General features: G+C 41.4%; 1 protein-coding gene across 11 annotated transcripts in view; it reads left to right on the plus strand.

The window, feature by feature from the left end:
* rimbp2a (RIMS binding protein 2a) overlaps positions 1-20692 on the plus strand; it is a 73591-nt gene that overhangs the window by 29276 nt on the left and 23623 nt on the right. For 9 of the 11 annotated variants that reach the window (XR_014893023.1, XM_085279329.1, XM_085279328.1 and 6 more), the window contains 6 exons: positions 8052-8141; positions 10602-10724; positions 15025-15129; positions 16010-16060; positions 19917-19940; positions 20333-20531. Coding sequence is in view for 10 of the 11 variants with exons in the window: in XM_085279329.1 (XP_085135455.1) it covers positions 8052-8141; positions 10602-10724; positions 15025-15129; positions 16010-16060; positions 19917-19940; positions 20333-20531 (592 nt within the window). In the remaining variant the exon portion in view is untranslated. The remainder of the gene's footprint in view (positions 1-8051; positions 8142-10601; positions 10725-15024; positions 15130-16009; positions 16061-19916; positions 19941-20332; positions 20532-20692) is intronic. The other 2 variants (XM_085279331.1, XM_085279334.1) reach the window with 1 other exon arrangement.

The raw sequence follows: 20692 nt of genomic DNA on the forward strand, positions 1-20692 counted from the left end.
TATATGCCTGGAGATGCTAGTTATGCAACTCATTCATGCTTGCATGCACACACACACACACACACGCACACACTTCAGCTCACGCTTCACTGTATTGGTATTACCCCATGCCATCTGTGTCCACAGTTTGCAAATAAAAGAGATGACCTCATAGGTCTTGTGTGACGTTCTATTATGACTGCTCACATGTACACACGGGTTTTAACCAAACACACACTACTCTCAAAACTAGATTGGCCACTCAATTATGTTTTATGAATGAGGCACTTGTAGCTGCATAATCAGCAGTACAGGTTAGAGAAATCAGCTGAAAATGCTTTGAAACTGACATTAAAAACTGACATCTTTACAGTGTCTTTTAAAAATGACATTATGGTATAGTTGCTAAAACAACATTCCATGCTAAGGGAAACAATATTAAGTCAATCTGCGATGCAGAAGGTTGCGGTTGTCATCGGAAGGGCAGAGTTTACAAATAAAATAAACACACATAAACACTACTACGTATTAAATGTTAACGCAAATCATTTGTTGTGAATGGACTGCACAGTTATAACCCAGCATTTGCTTTTGTGTCATGCCTACCAATCCAAAAGTAATGCACGGTATTAACTGCATTATAAACGACTGATCTCAAAATGCTCTTGAGACTTACTACATTATGCCAAGGAAGCTAATGTTTGGCTGAAGATCAAGTGGGATGGAAGTCACACATTCTCTCACGAAAGGGCAAACACCTATTAAGCTCTTCAGAGGACAAAGCCTGTGTTATACATCATCTTTTATGCTGAAGTGTAAAGCTTGCTAATGCTATACAATAAATCCTCCAAAATGTCCCAGCTTTTCAAAACCAATTCCTTAAGTGGGGACATACAGTGTCAATGTACAACTGTCTTAAAGTTAACCTTGAGAGTGTGTCCTCTTTTAGACTCTTTTGTGTTATGTTGTAGCTCAGTGCTTTGTAATCGGCACTGAAGTGACTTAGTTGGTCTCTTTTGGTTCAGATGTGCTTCAGGTGCACTGTGGACAGCACTTTTATCTCTCCATAGCTGCTGTCTAACATTTGCTACTCAAGGTTCACTATCTTGTCCAAGGATACTTCAAGGATACGGCATGCAGACTGGAGTAGGCAGGGATCGCTCCCCTGACCTTCCAGTGGGTAGACAGCACCACGGGAGTCACAGTGGCCGTGTTAAAAGTAAAGTAATACAAGAGTATAAATTTATTACTAGAATGATTACACCAAACAGATTTATATGCATCTTTGACTCTGAACACTAAACTGAGTTCTTCTATTGGAAATGTTACATATAACATATCCAAAGATACGTTTTTGTATAGTTTAAATCCTACTCTGCTACACCCTAGTTTACGCTCTTCTTCGCTGCCTTTGTGAGCACACTGATATCATAATAATGAATGAGAATTTCATGAGAGCTAACAATTACATATATACTGTACTAAATACTACAAGGAAGTAAGAAAAAAAACTGATGTGTTTCAGCATAAGGCTTTCCTCAGGGTTTCTGATACAAGTGGGTGCTGCCAGCCATAAAACACAACCAGGACCTAATCAGTAACAGGCACAGGTGGCAACAACTAACAGTTTGTCAACATGCAAAACCAACAGTGCGCTCCAACCACCAAATCAACAAAATGTGCACAAAACACTGAAACATACTCACAGACAAAAACAAACCAAACACTTGAATAAAATTCCTTTTTTAATCCACCAGGATACACAGTTTGCAAATGATACGTCTAATGTGCTTCCCTTTGAAGAAGTTTGTTTCTTATTGCTCTCTCTTTTCAGTGACATAATGACTCCAATTCCCTTGAACGGTAGACCAAAAATGCCACATCCAGTCAGCTGAAAATGTCTCACTATAAAGCACCTCTTTCTTCTCTCTCGATCTTTTTTCGTGTTTAGAAATTCGAATCCTTAACTCCCTCTTAGTCTTACTCACATAGCATAACCCACAAGGACGTGTAAGTAAATATACTCCATGTATAGTCCTACAAGTCATCACATTACTCACTTGTATTATTTTACTCTTGTTGATTTCATTTTGTGTAATAAATGATCGCATATATCACACTGATATGCTACTCTGTCACCTGCTTCCATATCACAGTTGTTTTACAGTGAGATATTAAAGGACTGGTGGCTTGCTTTTGTCTAACGTGGCCCACTGACACACTGTACTTGGAGTGTGATTTAAATAATTGCAGGCTTATAGAGGTTTTTAAAGGATGAGTTCAAACTGAAATATTTCTTCAATTAAGTTCATAAATGTTATTTCAAATTTATAGATGTTAAAACCCTTCACATTTTAACCTTAAAGATGTACATAAAAGCAAAACCAGCTGTTCTGTTTTTAAAATTATGATCAATAAAAAAAAAGTTAAAGGTAACATTTACAGTCTCCAGGTCAGTTTTCAGGGCGTTTGCGCTGGTCTGCATTACTAAAGCTAAGGAGCTGTCCATGGTCCTGACTGCATCAACTATTCAATAGTGGTGATCTTGATTTTCTTGCAGAAGATGTCAGTGAGGATATAACATTACCAATTTGTCCACTCACTAACCACAAGTACAGAACAATCTCTCTCACACACTCAGTTATTAAGGACAGCTGCATGCATAGATACATTGACTGTAGATGTCCTATTATACCACTCACTCACAACGGCAGTCCAGAGTTTAATGAAGAGATCTGGAGGAAATAATCTGTTTATAATATCTCAAGATTTAAAGAGGACTGAGATAATCTAATGTAGCAAGATATGAATGTTATATATCTTAAACACAGAGGAGAATATGCCTTTTGGACGGGAAAATGGTATAAAATTTACATTCAAATACGAATGTTTGTCAACAGTGAGGAGAATATAGTTTCAGAAACTTAAGCCATGAACTTCTTTTTGCATTTTACTTGTATAAAAAGGTCATGTCTGTAGTAATTACCTATTATGGGCACATCTCTGTTTGTGACTTGCTGCTCACAGTGACGACGGCAGATGTTGTCAGTGTGTCTTTCCGCCCACAGTTAAGTGGAACAAAGTGTTTCCGCCATGACATCTAATTAATGACAATCCTCCTGCGGAAAACAGCACCAATCCTCTCCCCACAAGAATCCTATTTAGAGTCAGGAGTAGCCATCCCACAAATCTCTGCAATCATGATTTCATCCCCCATCAATTCTCCATCAGAAATGCATCATCTCCTGGCTTATTTTCTCAAGTATTATTTTGCAACATTTAATATTGCTATTAGGATCCAAAATGTGTTTTTCTAAATTCAGCAAATCCAAGATCACATCCATAAAATCCTATATTAGCTTGCAAAGGATATTTGAATGCTGCATTTAATGTCACTTAATTGGTTTTTTAATTAAAAAACAGAAGAATTTAATCTCTTAAATATTTTTTAAATAATTTGTTATTTCATCAAACACAGCTGAGTGTCCTCTGTGATTGACATAAGGACTTATTTGCCATTTTTCTTTTTCCTATGTAGCCCAGTTTAGATTCAAGTGTGTATGAATCTGAGTAGATCAAATATAATTATACAGTCACTGACTATTTTATTAGCTGGACCTTGCTGGTTATGGTATACACTGGTCAAAGAGATGGACGTGCAACAATACTCTGGAGAGCTGTGAACTTTAAACAATGGTCAATTGGTACTAAGGGGGCCAGAGTGTGCCAAGAAACTATCCTTCACACCATAATGCCACCAACAACTGAACTTTTAATACAAAGTTGGATGGATCCATGCTTTCATCTTGTTTACAGTATACCTAATCTGACCCTTGAACTGCTGGAGCAAGAATCGAGACATAACTGACCAGGGAAGGTTTTTCCAATATTCTTTTGTCCAATTTTGGTGAGCCTGTGCCTTTTGTGTTGTAACAAGTGGTTATTTGGGTTACTGTTGCCTTCCATTCAGCTCAAAGCATTCTGGCAAATCTCAGATCGACAAGGTATTTTCACTGGATGTTTTCTCATTTTCGGACCATTCTCTATAAACCCAGAGAGGGTTACCAGTAACTCTGCTAATTCTAAAATGCTTATCATATATGCATATCGTCTCATCACCAACAACCGTGCCACAGTCATGGTCACTTCTTCCATCTTTCTTCCCCATTCTGATACTCGATGTTTACATGTCTAAATGAGTCGCTGCCATTAAATATTTCTGTTAACAAGCAGTTACACTGGTATAGCTAATATATTATCCTGTGAGTTTGATTACTTCTAAGCCACTCTGCTGTATCCTACATTATTGTGTCAGTAAAATGTGGCAGAACAAAAGAATAAGAAAATAAATATTTTCTTAAAAGGGCATCTTCGGGCCTGGGTAAAGATATATTTATAGTCTAACTCACACAATAGTGCAATCCATATAACAAAATAATGTAGCTGCAGCTTGTTTTTTCGTGACTTGATGAATCATTGCTTAAATACACTGTATTTGTCTTATTTTTGGCAGGTGCCAGTTCATTTTTTTGGAAATTCTACTATTATGAAGCTCCTAAAGAAAGTGTCAACAAGAAAGTAAGATATGAGCCAGTAATATAGATGCACAGAACATTTTGAGAGTTTAGGACCTTGGTGCCTGGCAGCCGTGAGCTAAGGTGGGTTCAGTAGCTAAATTTGTGGTTTTATGGACAGAATGATAATTATGGTGATGGAAGGGAGAGTCTGTATGAGTGTGTGTGGGTGTTGTGTGGTAGGCAATGAGAAATGACAGTATGGAAAGGAAGAAAGAAAGTTATCAGAGTGAATTAGACATTAGCTGTATTGATGCCTCTCCCTTAAGCCAATCCAGCCTCTCTGCATGCACATATGGAACACAGATTTCAAGATTCACACATGCCTGCTACTCTTTCACTTGCTCTGCACAGATGTCAGTGGTGTTAAATTGCGTTTTTTCTTAAGAGTACACCACATTTCCATATCCTTCATATCGTCAAACCAGATTTCTTTGTTTATTTGTGGATATTGGAGGTTTAAATTGGCACGAAAATGTGTGTGTCCTTTGGCTTCGCAGTTTAGCTGTGTGTATACAAGATGTTAGGGAGTGTTAAGCTGAGCTGTGAATGTGTGATTCACTGTAAGTGGGAGGAAGTGGAGAAGCAGACATCATTCCTGAGGCCCATAAAAAGAAGGCTTTAAAAGGTCATTCTCTTTCTTTCTGTGGTTCTTTATTACTCTCTGTCTTTTCTTTCAAACTTTCTTTTCCTTGATGGGAAAGAAGGTTGAGCAAAAGAAAGTTTAGGGTTTCTATTGCTGTCTTCTTTCCAGTTATCTGTACATTCAGTCCATCTCCTCCCCGCCTGTCTTATGGTGTCTGCTACAAGACCATGTCCTGGAGATTTAGTGAAGTGCGTGACTGAGACTGACATCTCCCTGTTTTTCATTTCTGCTTAATTAACAGCAGCATAGCAGGAGGATTTGTAACTGCTGCTGCAGGTGTGGCTCTGTACATTGAAAAACGCTGTAGTCTGCAGGGCTGTGATGTGGCGACATGAGTTACACAATAACAGCAGCAAGTGAACTCACTCACCAGTCTCTGTGTCTTCCTGTCCTTGTCTGTTCTCTATCTCGGTCTTGGTTTGATTGTGTCTCTCTGACATCCCTGGCTGTCACTCTGCCTGCACACAAAGAGATGAATGAATCTGGCTGGCCCCTCACTTTGTCTGTTTTTCTCTCTCCTCCTCTTGTCCAGAGTTTATTGAGTTCCTCGATTTATTGTACTGATAAATTTGATCATAAACCTCTGAGCTCCACAGTCTTTTCTCTTCCAGAAGGTGATACAAAGCTTTGGCCATTTTTTAACTCGTGACAGTCAGGTTCACAAGAGCATATTGCGCTGATGTATGGTGTGTCAATATGTGATTAGCGCTGTTAAGCATAATACAAAAGAGAATGTAGATAGACTGAGGGTTGTTATACTAAGCTGTTGAAGGGTAACAAACAATCCAAATGAGAAGCACAACAAAGACAAAAAAAATGAGATGGAGAACAAGTCAGTGAAACATACAATAGCACAAAAAATGGTAGACACACACAATCTGACAAAGGCTGACTCAAACTAAATAGAATACTGTGCAAAGGTTTCCTTTATATTTTGCTAGGAAAATGGAGAATAAGGGCAGTAATTCACTGAAAAATGTACAAACATGTGCAGTTTGTACAATTCTAACAAGGTGGAAAGTCAATATTTGGTATGAACACCTTTATTCGTCAACACAGCCTAAACTCTCTTAGGCAAACTTTCTTGTCATTTTTTCTTCAGTCTTCAGGAACAGTTCTCCAGGCTTCTTAGAGGACATCCAGAGCTCTTTTTTGGATGTTGGATTCATTTTCTGTCAAAATGATCCCACACTGCTTCAGTAAAGTTGAGGTCTGGGATCTGGGGAGGCCAATCCATGTCTGATCTGCAATTTTTCTAAGAACACACTCCACAGCACGCTTTCTTACAGCTAGTTTTAGTGCAAAAATTCTATTTTATGCCTATCAAACTGTGTTATTTTTTTTTTATAGATTCAGCTAAAGACATGCGAACAAATCATGTACGTTTTTGACAGTCTACTAATAATTGGTATCTTGCTAAGAGGGACTTATTCAGTTAGGTTGATTGGTTCAAAGGTCATTCAACCGAACTTCAAAGTGGATAAACAAACAAAAAAGAAAACACAGCCAATACCAAAAGGAGAACTGATACTCAAGACGTCTTTAAAAATGACAAGAAGTTATGGCTCTTTGGAAGCAACATATAAAGAAATTATGTTGTGAAGTGTAGCTCAAGACTTCTGTACAAGGAGGCCAGGTTAAACAGGAACAACTGAAACTAATGAGGAATGACACAATAATAGTAGTAAGTAGTAATATAGTACTTTCAATGCAGGAGAAACAAAGAATAACCCAATATCAGTAAACATAACATAAACCATTACAAGTGTGGCTCTGCCGTTTTGAATATAAATGTATAGAGGTTGTGTTTCAGTGTATCTGAAATCCAAGTTTACTTTCAAACCTCCCCTGGACAGTAACTGTTGCATTTGGAAACAGTATTTTTAAAAACAAGCCCTGCTCTTTTTCCTGACTAGACATAACAAGAAAATAAAACCTGTCATTAACTCCTGTTGCTTTTTGTTTGAAGACAAAGAGGAAAGGCCTTGCTGCTATTATAAAATACTTACCCACATTTTAATGCCGTAGTGTTGAGAATGGCAATGAGCAGTATCAGTGAAGTGGTATTACGTGCCAGGATATGAACAGTCGCAGTAAAAATCACTCTTGAGTGCGCTGCGGCGTGATAGGAGGAGAGCATTGGCCTAGTTTGAGTCTGGCGTAATTATGTAATGCTTGAGTACCTGCAGCACCAGCGGCATGACAACTTCTGAATGTAGAGGGAGCAGACAGGAACTGCACATCACTTTTCAATCCTTTTACGTGGTTTGCAAGTTAATCTCGTCTTTAGCTAGGAGGGTTTTACTGACAGTGTGCGCACGATTGCTTATTTAGTACTCGACTAACATTCTGGGACTCCCTTGTTACATCTTTTTCTCCTCACTTTAGTTTTTTCCCCCTATTTCTCCCTCAGATATTTTCTTGCTTCCTGTTGCTCTTTCTCACAATTCCAATTTTCTTCATTTACCCCCCACCCCCCCACCCCCCACCCACACCCCATTTTCCTCTCTTTCTTTCTTCCCATTCCCTCATCTTTTTCAGCTTTCACCCTCCATTCCTAAAGCCACATACCAAATGGAGGGTGACAGTATGCAGCTGTGGGTTTTGTCCTCCAGACGGCATCTTAGAAAAAGATTATCCACACAAACACACACACACTCGCAGATGCATACATATGGAGGGAGCGATCGACGCTAACCTAAGTTGCTTAGGTCGCTTCTTTCACTTATATAATAATTTTGAGGTGTAGTTTTGCTGTGTGGCTTGCACTCAGATGTAAATTTCCTTGTAAGCAGGAGGATAATGGAACAAGACAACCAACTCTTTCTTTGTTGCTTTCTCTTCCTTCTCAGAAAGCAAAGCTCCATGCTGCCTTGCAGGAGAAAAATCGTTTGAACCTTGAGTTGATCAACCACCATCTGAAGGCATCCAAGTATGACCAGGTGAGAAATTCACACATGTACTGTGCAAGTATGCATTGGAAGTACACACACAGGAAAATGAAAGAAATCAGTGAATGAGCTTGGTATGATCTGTTTTTTCTGTATCAACGATGCAGGAAAAGAAACGCACACACAGTGGCTTTGAGAAAAAGGAGCAGTCAAACGACGGAACTTGTCCATCTTGTCAGATCAATATATCAGATTGATTTCCAAATATTAACAGTGTTGAGCCACAATTGTTTTTTTTTTAATGTTTTGCTTTCAATTATATAATTGTTCTTGAGCAATAGTTCTTCAGGGTTTCTGAAGGTCTGTTTTTCATTGGACATTGGCTTCTTTTTCACTCACTTTCAGTCCTGTCCTCGTTCCTGGCTGGTTTCATTCACTAATTTCTTTAGGTCAATCTACAAAAGAAAATAACACATATACCAGACAGAAATGGTCTCAGTGGAAGAATGGCTATTAAGACACCATTCTTAAGCAAGGAAAACACAATGGAAGCTCTCTCATGGTTTGGGCCTACAATTCAAAATGTGTCAGATTTTGGTCCACCTTCGAAAGCATTTAATTAGCTACAGCTTAATTTTTCAGCATGACAATGATCCTGAACACAGTGTCAATGCATTAAAAGGAAAAAAGTAAAACACCTGAATAGAAAAACACACAAATGAATATTATCAGTCATGGATTGACCTCCTTGGAGCTGTTATTGAAGCATTGTGGGATCATCTTGACAAAGAACAGAACCAGACGCCAACATTCAAAGAATAGCTTGAAGAAGAAGCCTGGAGAACTATTCCTGAAGACTGCTTGAAGAAATCACTAGAAAGCTCACCTAAGACAGTTTAAGCTGTGCTAAAGAATAAACACAGTCATACCAACTATTGACTTTAACCTCATTAGGATTGTGCAAACTCTTATCTACTGTATTTCCACGTATGTTTGGACGTGTTTCAATTAATTGCTGCACCTATCTCCGATTTTTCTAGCAAAATAAACAGAAAAAAGGGTTTGCTCAAAACTTGTGACGTGTTGTATACACACACACACACACACACACACACTACTGCTACTTTCCCTTTCCTAATATTGTGCTTTTACTAATGCTGGCTCCCTGGTTTCCTGACTTCACATACTGATACATACGCATGCACACAGACCCATAAAGAGAGACAGTGACCGTTTGTGATGGTAGGCGATTAGCTGCTCTGGCGCTAATTGTGACTTTCACAGAGGGGACAGATCTGACATGTGTCCAGGGACTCAGCTCAGAGCTTTTGCTCCAAAGTGTCACAGAAAACGATGCCATCTGTTCACCGACAAGGTGGCCACGGAGATGAAAAGAAAGTGGGGCAAATGTGTGTGCAGTCCTGCCACATATACTGTATAACTGAGTGTGACTGGCTTGTAAGGGCAATTAAGACAAAGGCACAGTGAAAATGTATTTACGTGTGCATAAATAGATAGTGAATTAATGACAAGGGGAGAAGAGAACGACAGAAGCTGAGAGTAAGAAATGAAGAGACGGGAAACAAGACGGGGGATGTGATTAGAGAATCAGAGTACATAAATTGCATTTGCTTCGTAGGATCTTTGATAGATTAGAGAGAACTGATCAACTTAACTATTTTATGTTTATCACAGAAGCAGTGTTATTTTGATTGCTCAGAGTCGTTAGTGGTAACTTTTCTTTTAGCGACTGAGTTTTTAAGAAATATCAGACATATAACTCATTAAATCGAAATGTTAAGCAAAGAATGTTGAATAAAAAACAACTCCTTTGCTTGTCTGGTTTAATTAGTAACATCAGCAGTGACACAATTGATCTCTAAATAAAATGATTAGATAAAATAGAAATATTCATCCGTGTTAAGCCGCATGTATCTTTGATGTACTTCTAAATGTTATTTTTGTGAGTAAGCTTATCTATTGTGTCTCTCATCTCATGCTAATTAACGAGATGATAGGTGTGGTTCAGCTCAGTCCTTTGAGGAACCGGCTTAGCTCAAGGCCTCTGACCGATGAAGAGACGAGCGGCAGAAATGCTCAAGTCAGCAACGCTGTCTCATCAACGCTAAATGAAAATGTGCTGATTAATTTCTCTTCAAACTGTGAACTCTCAATCAACCCTCGAGCCACAAAAATGCAGCCTCTATTCATAAATGTGAAAAGTAGGTCTGCTGCAAGAACAAACCTCATAAAAATTGCATGCTTGTTTTGCTCTTTATAAAACAGACTGCATTTTGAGACTCTTCAAGTAAAACAACGACGACGCAATTAAAGTGTTTTCTTTCTTCGCTTTGTTGTGGTTTTCTCTTTGCCTCTTTTGCTGCTGACCTTTTTTTCTTTTCCACCCACAGTTATTCAAATTCATGTTTTAACAATCCACTTAACCTTCGCTTGTTTCTCATCTATCCCTTCGTTGTGTCTGTGCTCAATTCATGATTCGAATTCTTGCAGGTGCAATCCGACTATGATCGGCTGAGACAGACTTTTGCTGTAGTGAGTCAGGAGAGAGACGTGGCCCAGGAGCAGAGGAGCCAACTCCAGGAAAAAGTGGATAACCTGGAACACGTTTTAAAGGTGGGACAAATTTTTTTGCCTTAATAATATCAGATTTGAGTTCCTCTGTGCTATTTGACCACACATAAACCCCTGGACTAAAGATTTCACCCATTTCTTGTATAAATTTTATTGTCTTACCTACTTTTCGCACAGATTTCAGATGTAATTACCTGTAATTATTATTCAGTTTCTGTGCATTTATTTGAGTCTAAATTTAGTTCAACAGACCACTAAACAATCTGTAAAGTCAACCACACACCTGTTGTACCTATGAGTAGAAGATGTGATGACCCAAGCCTAAACCACCTTTTCTTGCTTCTTTTTCTCCATTACATCAATCCATCTCACTCCATTTCTCCAGCATTCCCATCTTCTTCATAGTCCAACATGTGTTCACTTCAGTAGTCCTCACACCAGTCACGATAACTGATTTTTCAGGCCCAGTTTTACTGTCACTCTTTCGGAAATATTCCCATTTCCCATGCATTTGTGTCCTCAGAAAACCTGAGAAGGAAACTGAGGCAATACATGAGGTGTAGTGTCACCGGCTTCATGGAAAGGCTGTTTTCTTTATTGTGTTCTGGTCTGCCAATAGTAATCAGACACAGTCTCGCTGCACTGCGAGAGGGACTCTCATTACAAATCCTCGCCTCCCTGCATCTCCTATCGATTGTGTGTCTGTCAGGATATTTGAGAGCGAAATGTACCCGCATGAGAAAAACTGACCAGCTCCCCGATACAGCAGAGAAAGCTTTGTCACTTTCTCATTGTGCATTGATTATGGAGACAAAGAAATAATTTAGAGAAAATTACACAGGATAATGTGGGTGGAGAAAGCAGAGATGGTAGAAACACAGTGTGAAAGAACAGAAAAAGACCTGGTTCAAAACTAATGAGATGCAGCACTGTCTGTGTTATTTTTAATCATATAATCTGATAACAAAAGTTTTCTTTTTGTTGTTTGTTTTGGTCAAAGTCTGGTATACAAGTTAGAACACAAGGTGGGAGGAAATAATTATTTGATCCCCTGCTGAATTTGTGAGTTTGCTCACTTACAAAGAAATGAAAAGTCTCCAATTTTTATGGTAGTTCAGTGTTAATGCAGGCAGACAGAATATCAACCAATTATCCAGAAAAGAATAGACATTTGATCCTCTTCAACCCAGCCTGAATTCTGGCTCTCACCGATTGGCTGTGTTTGGGTCTGGAGCTCCATGCAAGATCCTGATGAGAATGATCGTGAGAAAGGTGGTGGATCAGACCAAAACTACATCGGAGGTGTTTGTTAATATTCTAAAGGCAGTTGAGACCACAGTCACCGAGGACACCAATGGTAACACACTTTGGCATAATGGATTAAAGTCTTGAAGCAACTGTAAGGTCCCCTGCTCAAGGCCACATGTACAGGCCCGACTTAAGTTTGCCAGTGAACATCTAAATGATCCAGAGAAGGCTTGGGAGGCAGTGCTGTGGAGAGATGAACCCAAAATCAAGCTCTTTGGCATCAACTTGTTTGCCATACACGGAGGTGGAAACATATTCTTTTGGGACGTTTTTCTCCAGAGGGTGCAAGACAACTTTACCACATTTAGGGGCCAGTGGTTTGGGCCTCGTACCACGAAATCTTGGATGAGAACTTAGACAGCAAGAACACTAAAGATGGGTTGTGGATGGATCTTTCAGCATGGTAGTGACCCAAACCATACCACCAAGGTACCATAGGAGTGGGTAAAGAAGGAAAACTTCAAGGTCATGATCTCTTAGCCCTGCGATGTTTGGAAACCTGGTAACCAACTACAAGAAATGCTGCTGTGCTTGCCAACAAGGGTTTCTCCACAGAGTACTAAGTCATGTTTTCCTCATTTCATTCAATGTCGTGCAAATCAATTTATAATTTTCACATAATTTGTTTTTTCAGGATCTTTGGTTACTATTCTGTGTATCCATTACAATGGAACTACTATAAAAATGAGAGACTGTTAATTTCTCTGTGAGCAAACATACAGAGGATCAAACACTGCCGTCTTTAACCTCCTAAGACCCGAACTCTTCCACGACATGCATTTTTAATTTCTCTTTGATATTTGGGCATATTGGGACCCAATGAATGTAAAAACAAAGAATTACCAGATTTTTTTTTTTTACCTTATTTTTGTTTTTAAGAAAAATAAGAGCCACATATGAGGATATTCGTTTAAAACTGCGATAGAACAGTAGCAGTATAATGTCCCCGTAAGTGGATATCAGGCCCTTGCAGAGCAAAATTGAGTATTTTGGTCTAAATAACCCAAAATGTGATGTCCACATATGTGGACGTCAGGTCCTAAGAGGTTAAAGCGAGCAACCAATTTAACTAGGAAACAGATTTTTTTTTAAAAAGAAAAAACCCCACTATATTGTATTTAGTAGTTTTTTTTCTTATCTGTGGCCATGGCTCATGTTACACTTACAAAACAGAGTTTAAGATGGTAAGATTTTCATTGGCAGTGATCAGAAGGGACAGGATTAGAAATGAGAACAAACATATAAACTAATAATCTGCAGTGACATCAGACCTTTGTTAGACATGTATGTGTGTCAACAGAGGTAAATCCAGAGTGTAGTCTTAAAAATTGTGAATTATAGTATTATAGTATAATATATAGTATAGAATTATAGCGTGACTATAGTAATGTGATGGAGAGCTGACCATTATCAGGCCGTGATTTATCTTCCAGTTGGATTTTGGGGACCTCCTGGCTTTTGTTTTGGTATACTGTTGACAGATGTTTTTAATTTGCCAGTGTCTTCCTCCTCATTCAGTAGAGACACAACCAGTTTATGGATGTTGACAAGTGAGACTGTCCCGAGGAACAGCCAAAGCATTAGCTCCAAATAAAGTCTGAAACTTCTCAACAGCAAATATCAGGTCAAGCCTGAAGTTTTTGACAATAATTTTAAGTCAGTTCATAAGACGTCATGAGTTTTATAGGCAGTCAGTTGCATTTTTTTTTCCAGGTGCCTGATGTCACGTGCTTTTAATGCCCAGTTAAATAGAGTCTGTTTTGATTCCTGTCTCTAATAAGTCAGCATCTTTCTTTTGCTGTTTCAATCCAGTCTTAGTCAACTTTTCAAGGCCTCGAGTCCACATCAAGCAGTGTAGACCTTGGATAACTCTGCAGTAGTCCAAGGGTTGGAGCTGTTTGAAATTGTAATAAGTTAACCAAAGCAGATAAAGTGAAAGATCGCAGATCTTTTTAAAATGACAAAACGAGGTGTTTAAATGCAGGCGTGACCATTGGTTCCCGTGTGAAAAAGCAAGGGTTAAAAAAGCAGTTTCACTAAGGCTCCAGTGACAGCCTCTCAGCTACCCCGGTCCTCTGCAGCTTAGAGCTTCTCCATGATTATGCAAAGCAGTGACTGGCTGCTCAGGACACCTCGAAGCCACTCCCGGAGGTAAAGAAGATTTTCTTTTTTCAAGGGAGAAAGAACAGGGAAAAAAATATGAATGTCAGAGCTTTCTAAGCTGTCTTTTCTTCTTAAGCTCACAGAGACATCCTATGGCCTTAATTCTGTTTCTGCAAGATGTGGCAGCTGGTTGTGACTTCATGCATAGATACTGTACAGTCATGACTTGGCTAATTTGGCAAAGGGTAGATTTGGATCAGGAGCGACTATGCGTGACAGCTTTGTGTAAGTCAGTGCAGACTATAGAGTATGTTTGGTGCCAGAGATATATATGTTACAGAAGCCAGTGTTACTTAATGCTCTTCTCTTCACGTACCTTGCCTCTTAAGTGACATCGTATGTGAGGGTGCAAAATCTTTAAACTTTAAACAACCAACATATAATGTGCTAATTACTAAGCTTAACGGGCTGCTAGTTGGCAGATCTCTAAACTGTCATATAGAAGCAAGCTGTTTTCTTCCACTTCAGCCTTAGATAAACTAGGTGGTAATTGGTATTAATATTTTTATCCAACTCTTGGCAACCTTTCAAATGAATTGCTTGGTTTAATCTTTGAGGATTAGGCAATGCTTCACTTCAATTTGTGGGATTTATTACACTGAAGCTGATGCAACAACACTGTGGCTATTCCTATTTTTCCAAGCAGTCCTCATTTTTCCTCAGAAATGGATGCAATGTCGCTAAATCAGGTGGACAGGGCTCAGATTCCTCAAAAGCTCTTGCCAGAGTGGTAGAGAGAATAGATTTACTCGATGACATTGAAATGTGAGAATACTGTTTTCAACAAAAGATTGCAGCTGGGTAATTTATTATTTTTGCAGTAGTGTTGGAAATAATCTCTCCTCCTTCTGCTTCCTCTGTTTCTTCCTAGCATATGCATGAGGCTGTAGAGCTAAAGCAACAGTTGCAGACAGAGCATGAGCAAGCCTTGGTGGCCCTTCACACCAAGCAGAAGGAGATCAATCAATTGCAAAAGGTATGTTTAAAAACCGCTTTAAGTCTATTCTTTTAATACTTTTGGCAGAATCCCTCCTTGGTTATCAACTTTTGTGTAGTGAATTTATGCCAAAGGTCTTTGTTTGGATAATGATGTGTCTTGAGCCACTTTATGCTGAATCACTGCTACTGTATCAGAAAATACAGATACCTCATATAGCCCGCCCCAAAATCAGCAGATGTGATTACAAATGCAGCCATGGTCCCTTTGATCGTGTGATGAAGAACACGGCTAAAAATGCTGCGTTTGTAGTTGCTGATATATTTGTACACATTACAAATATCTTGCAGCATGAAGATCTGACCTGTTGTGGTTGTTTTATTCTTTTTTGATATTTCGTAAAAAAAAAGGATATACATGTGCGCATGTGTTCCTGCTTACTGTTTCCTTCCTATGATGATGACTGAAATAATATCAAATACCTTCTGGATTAGACCACAAGTTTAACATGATGAAAAGTGTCTCTTTCTCGGAAGTCTGTGAGGTTTGTTTGTCTCATTTTGGTCCCATTTTTGCATTGATGTTTGTTCAAAAGAGAATCATTAATGTTCAAAGATGCAGATCATTCAAACTGAGACAAATTGATTTGCACAGTCGCTCAAGAGTGGGTTTAATTTCACTGCCTTTTAACAGCCAGTACTTGGACACTAACATGTCCTAAAATAAGCCAGTTGCTTTTTATTGGAGCTGTACCATCAGAAGTAGGCATCTCTTCAAGTACCAGCTCTGTTTGATGAACCAGTGAGCATCCGCCAGGGTATTGCGTTGACAGTATGTCAGCTGTGTACTGTCTATTCTACCTCATGGACCGTGATCACAGTGTCAGCTGTCATTGTGTGTTTCTGTGTGTTCTCTGCAGGCTTGGGTTCAAACTGACCAAGAGCATGAGGAAGCAGTACACCTGTTAGAGGTACAGTAAGCTGAACAAACCCTTATGTTTCCTGGATTGCTGTGTTTCTTAAACATAGTGGAGCTTTCTGTTTTAACCAGGCGAATCAAAACACATCCTTAAGATGGTTCATGTAGTATTGGGTCAGTTTTCCAGATGAAATAAGGGGAAACATGGATAAGTTGGTGATGAAGCTCTCCTTTTTGGAACATATGGAAAAGACTCGAAGCTTGTCTATGTATCAAGTTAGCTGCTGTAAAACATCCTGTCTGGCTCTACTACAGCACCCAGTGCTTTGAACTAGCCTTGAACTTTTAGCTTCAGTTTTAGCTTTATGGTTATTTCCATCTTCTTTTCTGGAGCAGGAAGTGGCCATATTTAAATGAGATAGTGGAGTGTTAAATTATAAACTAAGGCCAGTAATCTTGATTGTACATTGTGGCGGGGCGTGGCCTGCGGTGCCGTGCAGAGGAGGCGGACGCACCTGCGCGGCATCCGCAATCACGCCCCGCCGAATTAAATATTGTACTGGGTCCTGTGGTTGGGTTGTTGTGATAGTGTTGAGCGGGCAGCGGGAGAGCTGCAGCTCTGTGAGTATTGTGGACAGCAACCGTCAAAGCTTTAATAAAAAGCATCAAAATGCCACTGGGTCTGCCGTGTATGTTTACAGTGGTGCCGAAACCCAGGACGGGAGGCACGGCAGATCCAGGAGTGGGCCAGCAGAGGGAGGAGCTGGCGAGAATGGTGGCCGAGCTGGCGGCCACGCAGCAGGAGCAGGCGGCGGTGTGGCGCCGCAGGCGGGAAGAGCTGCAGGACCAGACTGAACGCCATCTGCAGAGAATGGAGAATCTGGCGGCGCTGATCCGGTCCTGCCCGACACCACCACCACCCCCACCGGCGCTCCCCAATGGCGCTGGAGTGGAGGAGATCCAGTCCGTGCAGGCGCCAGTGCCGGCCCCCAGGTTGCGACCAGCTAGCACGCAGCCTGCCACAGCGCCTGTCCCCACACCTCGCGTAGGAGCCGCTGGGGCTCTGCAGGGCCCGGTGCCCGTTCCTGCGCCCCGGAAGAAGGCGGCGGAGCCGGCAGCGGTGGAGGCGGCGCCCGAGGAGCCGCTCCAGCCGGGAGAGACAGCGGCGATGGCGGCGCCCGAGGAGCCGCTCCAGCCGGTAGGGACAGCGGCGATGGCGGCGCCCGAGGAGCCGCTCCAGCCGGTAGGGGCAGCGGCGATGGCGGCGCCCGAGGAGCCGCTCCAGCCGGTAGGGGCAGCGGCGATGGCGGCGCCCGAGGAGCCGCTCCAGCCGGTAGGGGCAGCGGCGATGGCGGCGCCCGAGGAGCCGCTCCAGCCGGTAGGGGCAGCGGCGATGGCGGCGCCCGAGGAGCCGCTCCAGCCGGTAGGGGCAGCGGCGGAGGCGCAGCGAGGGGAACGTGAGCTGCTCCCACCGGGAGGGGCGGAGAAGCCGCGGGATAAGTCGGTGGTGCCCGTGCTAAGGGAGTCCGCGCCACCGAAGCCCGAGGTTAGCAGGGTGAGCAGAGCGGCCTCACCTCCACCAGAGGCCGGTGCCTGCCGGACATCTGCCCAGCTGCCTGCGAGCCGGGGCGCACGACCGTACCGACCGCGCCGCGTCCACCTGCCACGCGGCCGACCTCCGGACCAGCTTCGCCGACGCTGCTGGGTTCGCAGGCGGCCACCTGAACTCACAACTCCCCGTCGCTTGGCCAGGGCCCGGGGGCGCCGACGGTCCGGGCTGATCCCCTCTCCCGCTCGCGGTGGGGGGAGTACGTTCGGCCGGATGGTTCCCCGGCCTCAGTCGGGCGATGGGGGTATGTGGCGGGGCGTGGCCTGCGGTGCCGTGCAGAGGAGGCGGACGCACCTGCGCGGCATCCGCAATCACGCCCCGCCGAATTAAATATTGTACTGGGTCCTGTGGTTGGGTTGTTGTGATAGTGTTGAGCGGGCAGCGGGAGAGCTGCAGCTCTGTGTATTGTGGACAGCAACCGTCAAAGCTTTAATAAAAAGCATCAAAATGCCACTGGGTCTGCCGTGTATGTTTACATACATATCATATCTATGGGTGCAGTGTGGAGACTTCTTCGATTGTTTTATAGTATAACAACTGCACAGCAAGCTATATTAATTGTCTGATATATTAAAAGTACTGTAAGAGGCACAAAGACACCACAGAGATGGTCAAAATGTCCAACGCTGGGCTCTAAAAGTGAGAATTTTAGGCTATGTCCACACGTAGGGTGTTTGCTAAAACTGAGATTTTTCTGAGGTCATTTTGAAAAACATCTCAGTCCAAATGTAAATGCAAAGAGCGATCTACTGTCTGTCAAGAACATGCCAAAGCAACAAGCTGCGATATAAACGTAACTGGGAGGAAATGTTAGCTAATCAAAAGCTCACAATCTGACATCAAAAAGGAGATGAAAGCGCACACCTTTGATGTTGCAAGACACAATATAGAGTTTTTCTTTCCAACATTCAATTGTGTAAATGCAGAAACTTGAAGGTTGTTTTTTTTTTTTAAATCTTCACCCCAGCAGTTTTTTTTTTTTTTTTTTTTAAATGTCTGTTTCCAGTGCAGTTCTTTAGATATTTTATCCTGGGCTAACATCAACCAACACTGCCATCCTCAGAGCCATTCTACATTTGGGGCTAAAATAAAATAAGCGAGGTATATTTGTCAAACGAATGTATTAGTTTAACTGCGTGACTCACACCCACACCATCTTCAGTAATCACCTCTGCTGAGCCTGAAATCGAACGCAGAGACGCAGGAAATTATTTAAATTAAGTAAATTGAAAAGTGACGTTTCTTGGACTAACTAGTGCATTTAAACTGGCAACACATTAAGAGAGATGTTAAAAAAAAGGCACCGTCTGCACACGCCTACGTAGGCCTTCAACGACGTCTAATCAGGCTAATTGAAAACAGCTGCGTGGGTGGACAAGCAGAGTTTTAATGTGGAGCCATACGACGCAAGTTTATTCTAAACTTGAACTTATGACACATGGGTACCGTTGGGGTTCTGGACTCTCTTCTAATGAAGTCCCATAAGTAAGTTCCCCCCGTCTCTCTTCCAGCAAAACACTTATCTGCTTGGCTACACTATTGTGTAGTTTTTTCCAGTACTCCACACCAGATTGTGACTCATACATCAGACTAGTCAGACAATAGCGTATCCTTTGTGCTTGCGGTCACATTTCTATCTTCTTATTCAGGCTGCTTTTGTTATAGCGCTCCAAACGCTTCTGTTTAGTAGTTGCGTTGTCACGCGTTGCATTGACGCTTCACGTCGCCCCCCCGCCCGGATGGTAATCGTTGACCCGCTGTTTCATCACAGACCTCTACTCAAAATTATTTTCTCGTCTTACTTTAAATCCTTTTGCTACGAGAATACGTCGCAGACTCCTTTGTGTGCGGCTCATATGAGGTCACGTTATTATCCATCTGGAGCGCTCTAATACGATTTTACTGAGCAAGCAGACTGAGTTTGGCTCAGAAAAAACAGTTTGGTCAGAGAAATTGAAACTCTGTCAAGGAGATCTCTTCCTAGAAATCCCTGAATCAGTTGGTCTCTTTCACAGGCGCGTTTCTCTATAGTTATGGGCAAATATGGCCACAGGAGGGAAAGCATAGTTGTGCTGTCTGTAGGTGTGAAATCCCCATATGTTTTCCACTCTGTGTTTTTGTGCTTAGGAGTCCATTTCAGTTTGACAAACACATTTGTCTTATTTTTTTGTCGACTCATAAATACATTTGTGTTCTCATTGGTTCCCCTTCCGTTTGCTTTTATTAACGATTGGTTCTTTTTGCCTTTTTTTTCCTTTCTTTACTTACTACTTCTGATTTCCACATTTTGTCTGAACAGAACAATAAGGACAGAATGTTTCAGGTATTTATTTTCATCCCTGATTAGTTAGTTACATCACCCTTTCTTTCCTCTTCGAATTTTCCTTTAATTGCAAACCTGTGAAACCAAAATTATATTCTGTATCACCAAAAGTGATTATATGTATATTCACGCTTTCCCCTCTAGGCCTTCCTCTGATAGCATGTCTATGATATAACTTCATGGAGTGCTCAGGCTTGGTTATCACGATTTAACCATATCAGTAAATGACTCTACACTTCCACGTGTTTAGATTAGATTGCTAGACATTCAAAATTATATACTGCCAAAGCCCAGAAGAATAATCACCTTTCACCTCTCATTCTTTTTTTTTTCTTTTTTTTTTCCTCTCAGTCTTCACAATCCTTACTGCTCTTTTTTCTTAACTGCCAAAGGTCAAGGTTCGTGACCTGGAGCAGGAATGCCGGTCACACAGTGAACACTTTCACCAGCTGTCCAAAGAGCTGCTGAATTTCCGCCTCCAGTCGGAACCTGTGACTATCCCTAAAAGTAATACCACCTCTGCATCCCAGATCCCGCCCTCACCACAGAAGAAACTCTCGCAGGTCAGATTCGAAGCCCAACCAGAGACAGGTGAGTCTCACCTCACAGGCAGCTTTGTATGAAACACATTGAGCCATAAAGGCAATTATGAGGCTGGGGAACGGGGACATATCAAAACAAATCAAAAGTCATAGAAAGTCAGTCCCTGATTTTTATTTATTTATTTATTTTTCTCTGATTACTACTTTCCT

Source organism: Mchenga conophoros, linkage group LG7 (assembly GCF_057382185.1).
Source record: "Mchenga conophoros isolate Kocher_MC1m ecotype Shallow Benthic linkage group LG7, M_conophoros_male_GT1.1, whole genome shotgun sequence".
NCBI classification, from domain to species: Eukaryota; Metazoa; Chordata; class Actinopteri; order Cichliformes; family Cichlidae; genus Mchenga; species Mchenga conophoros.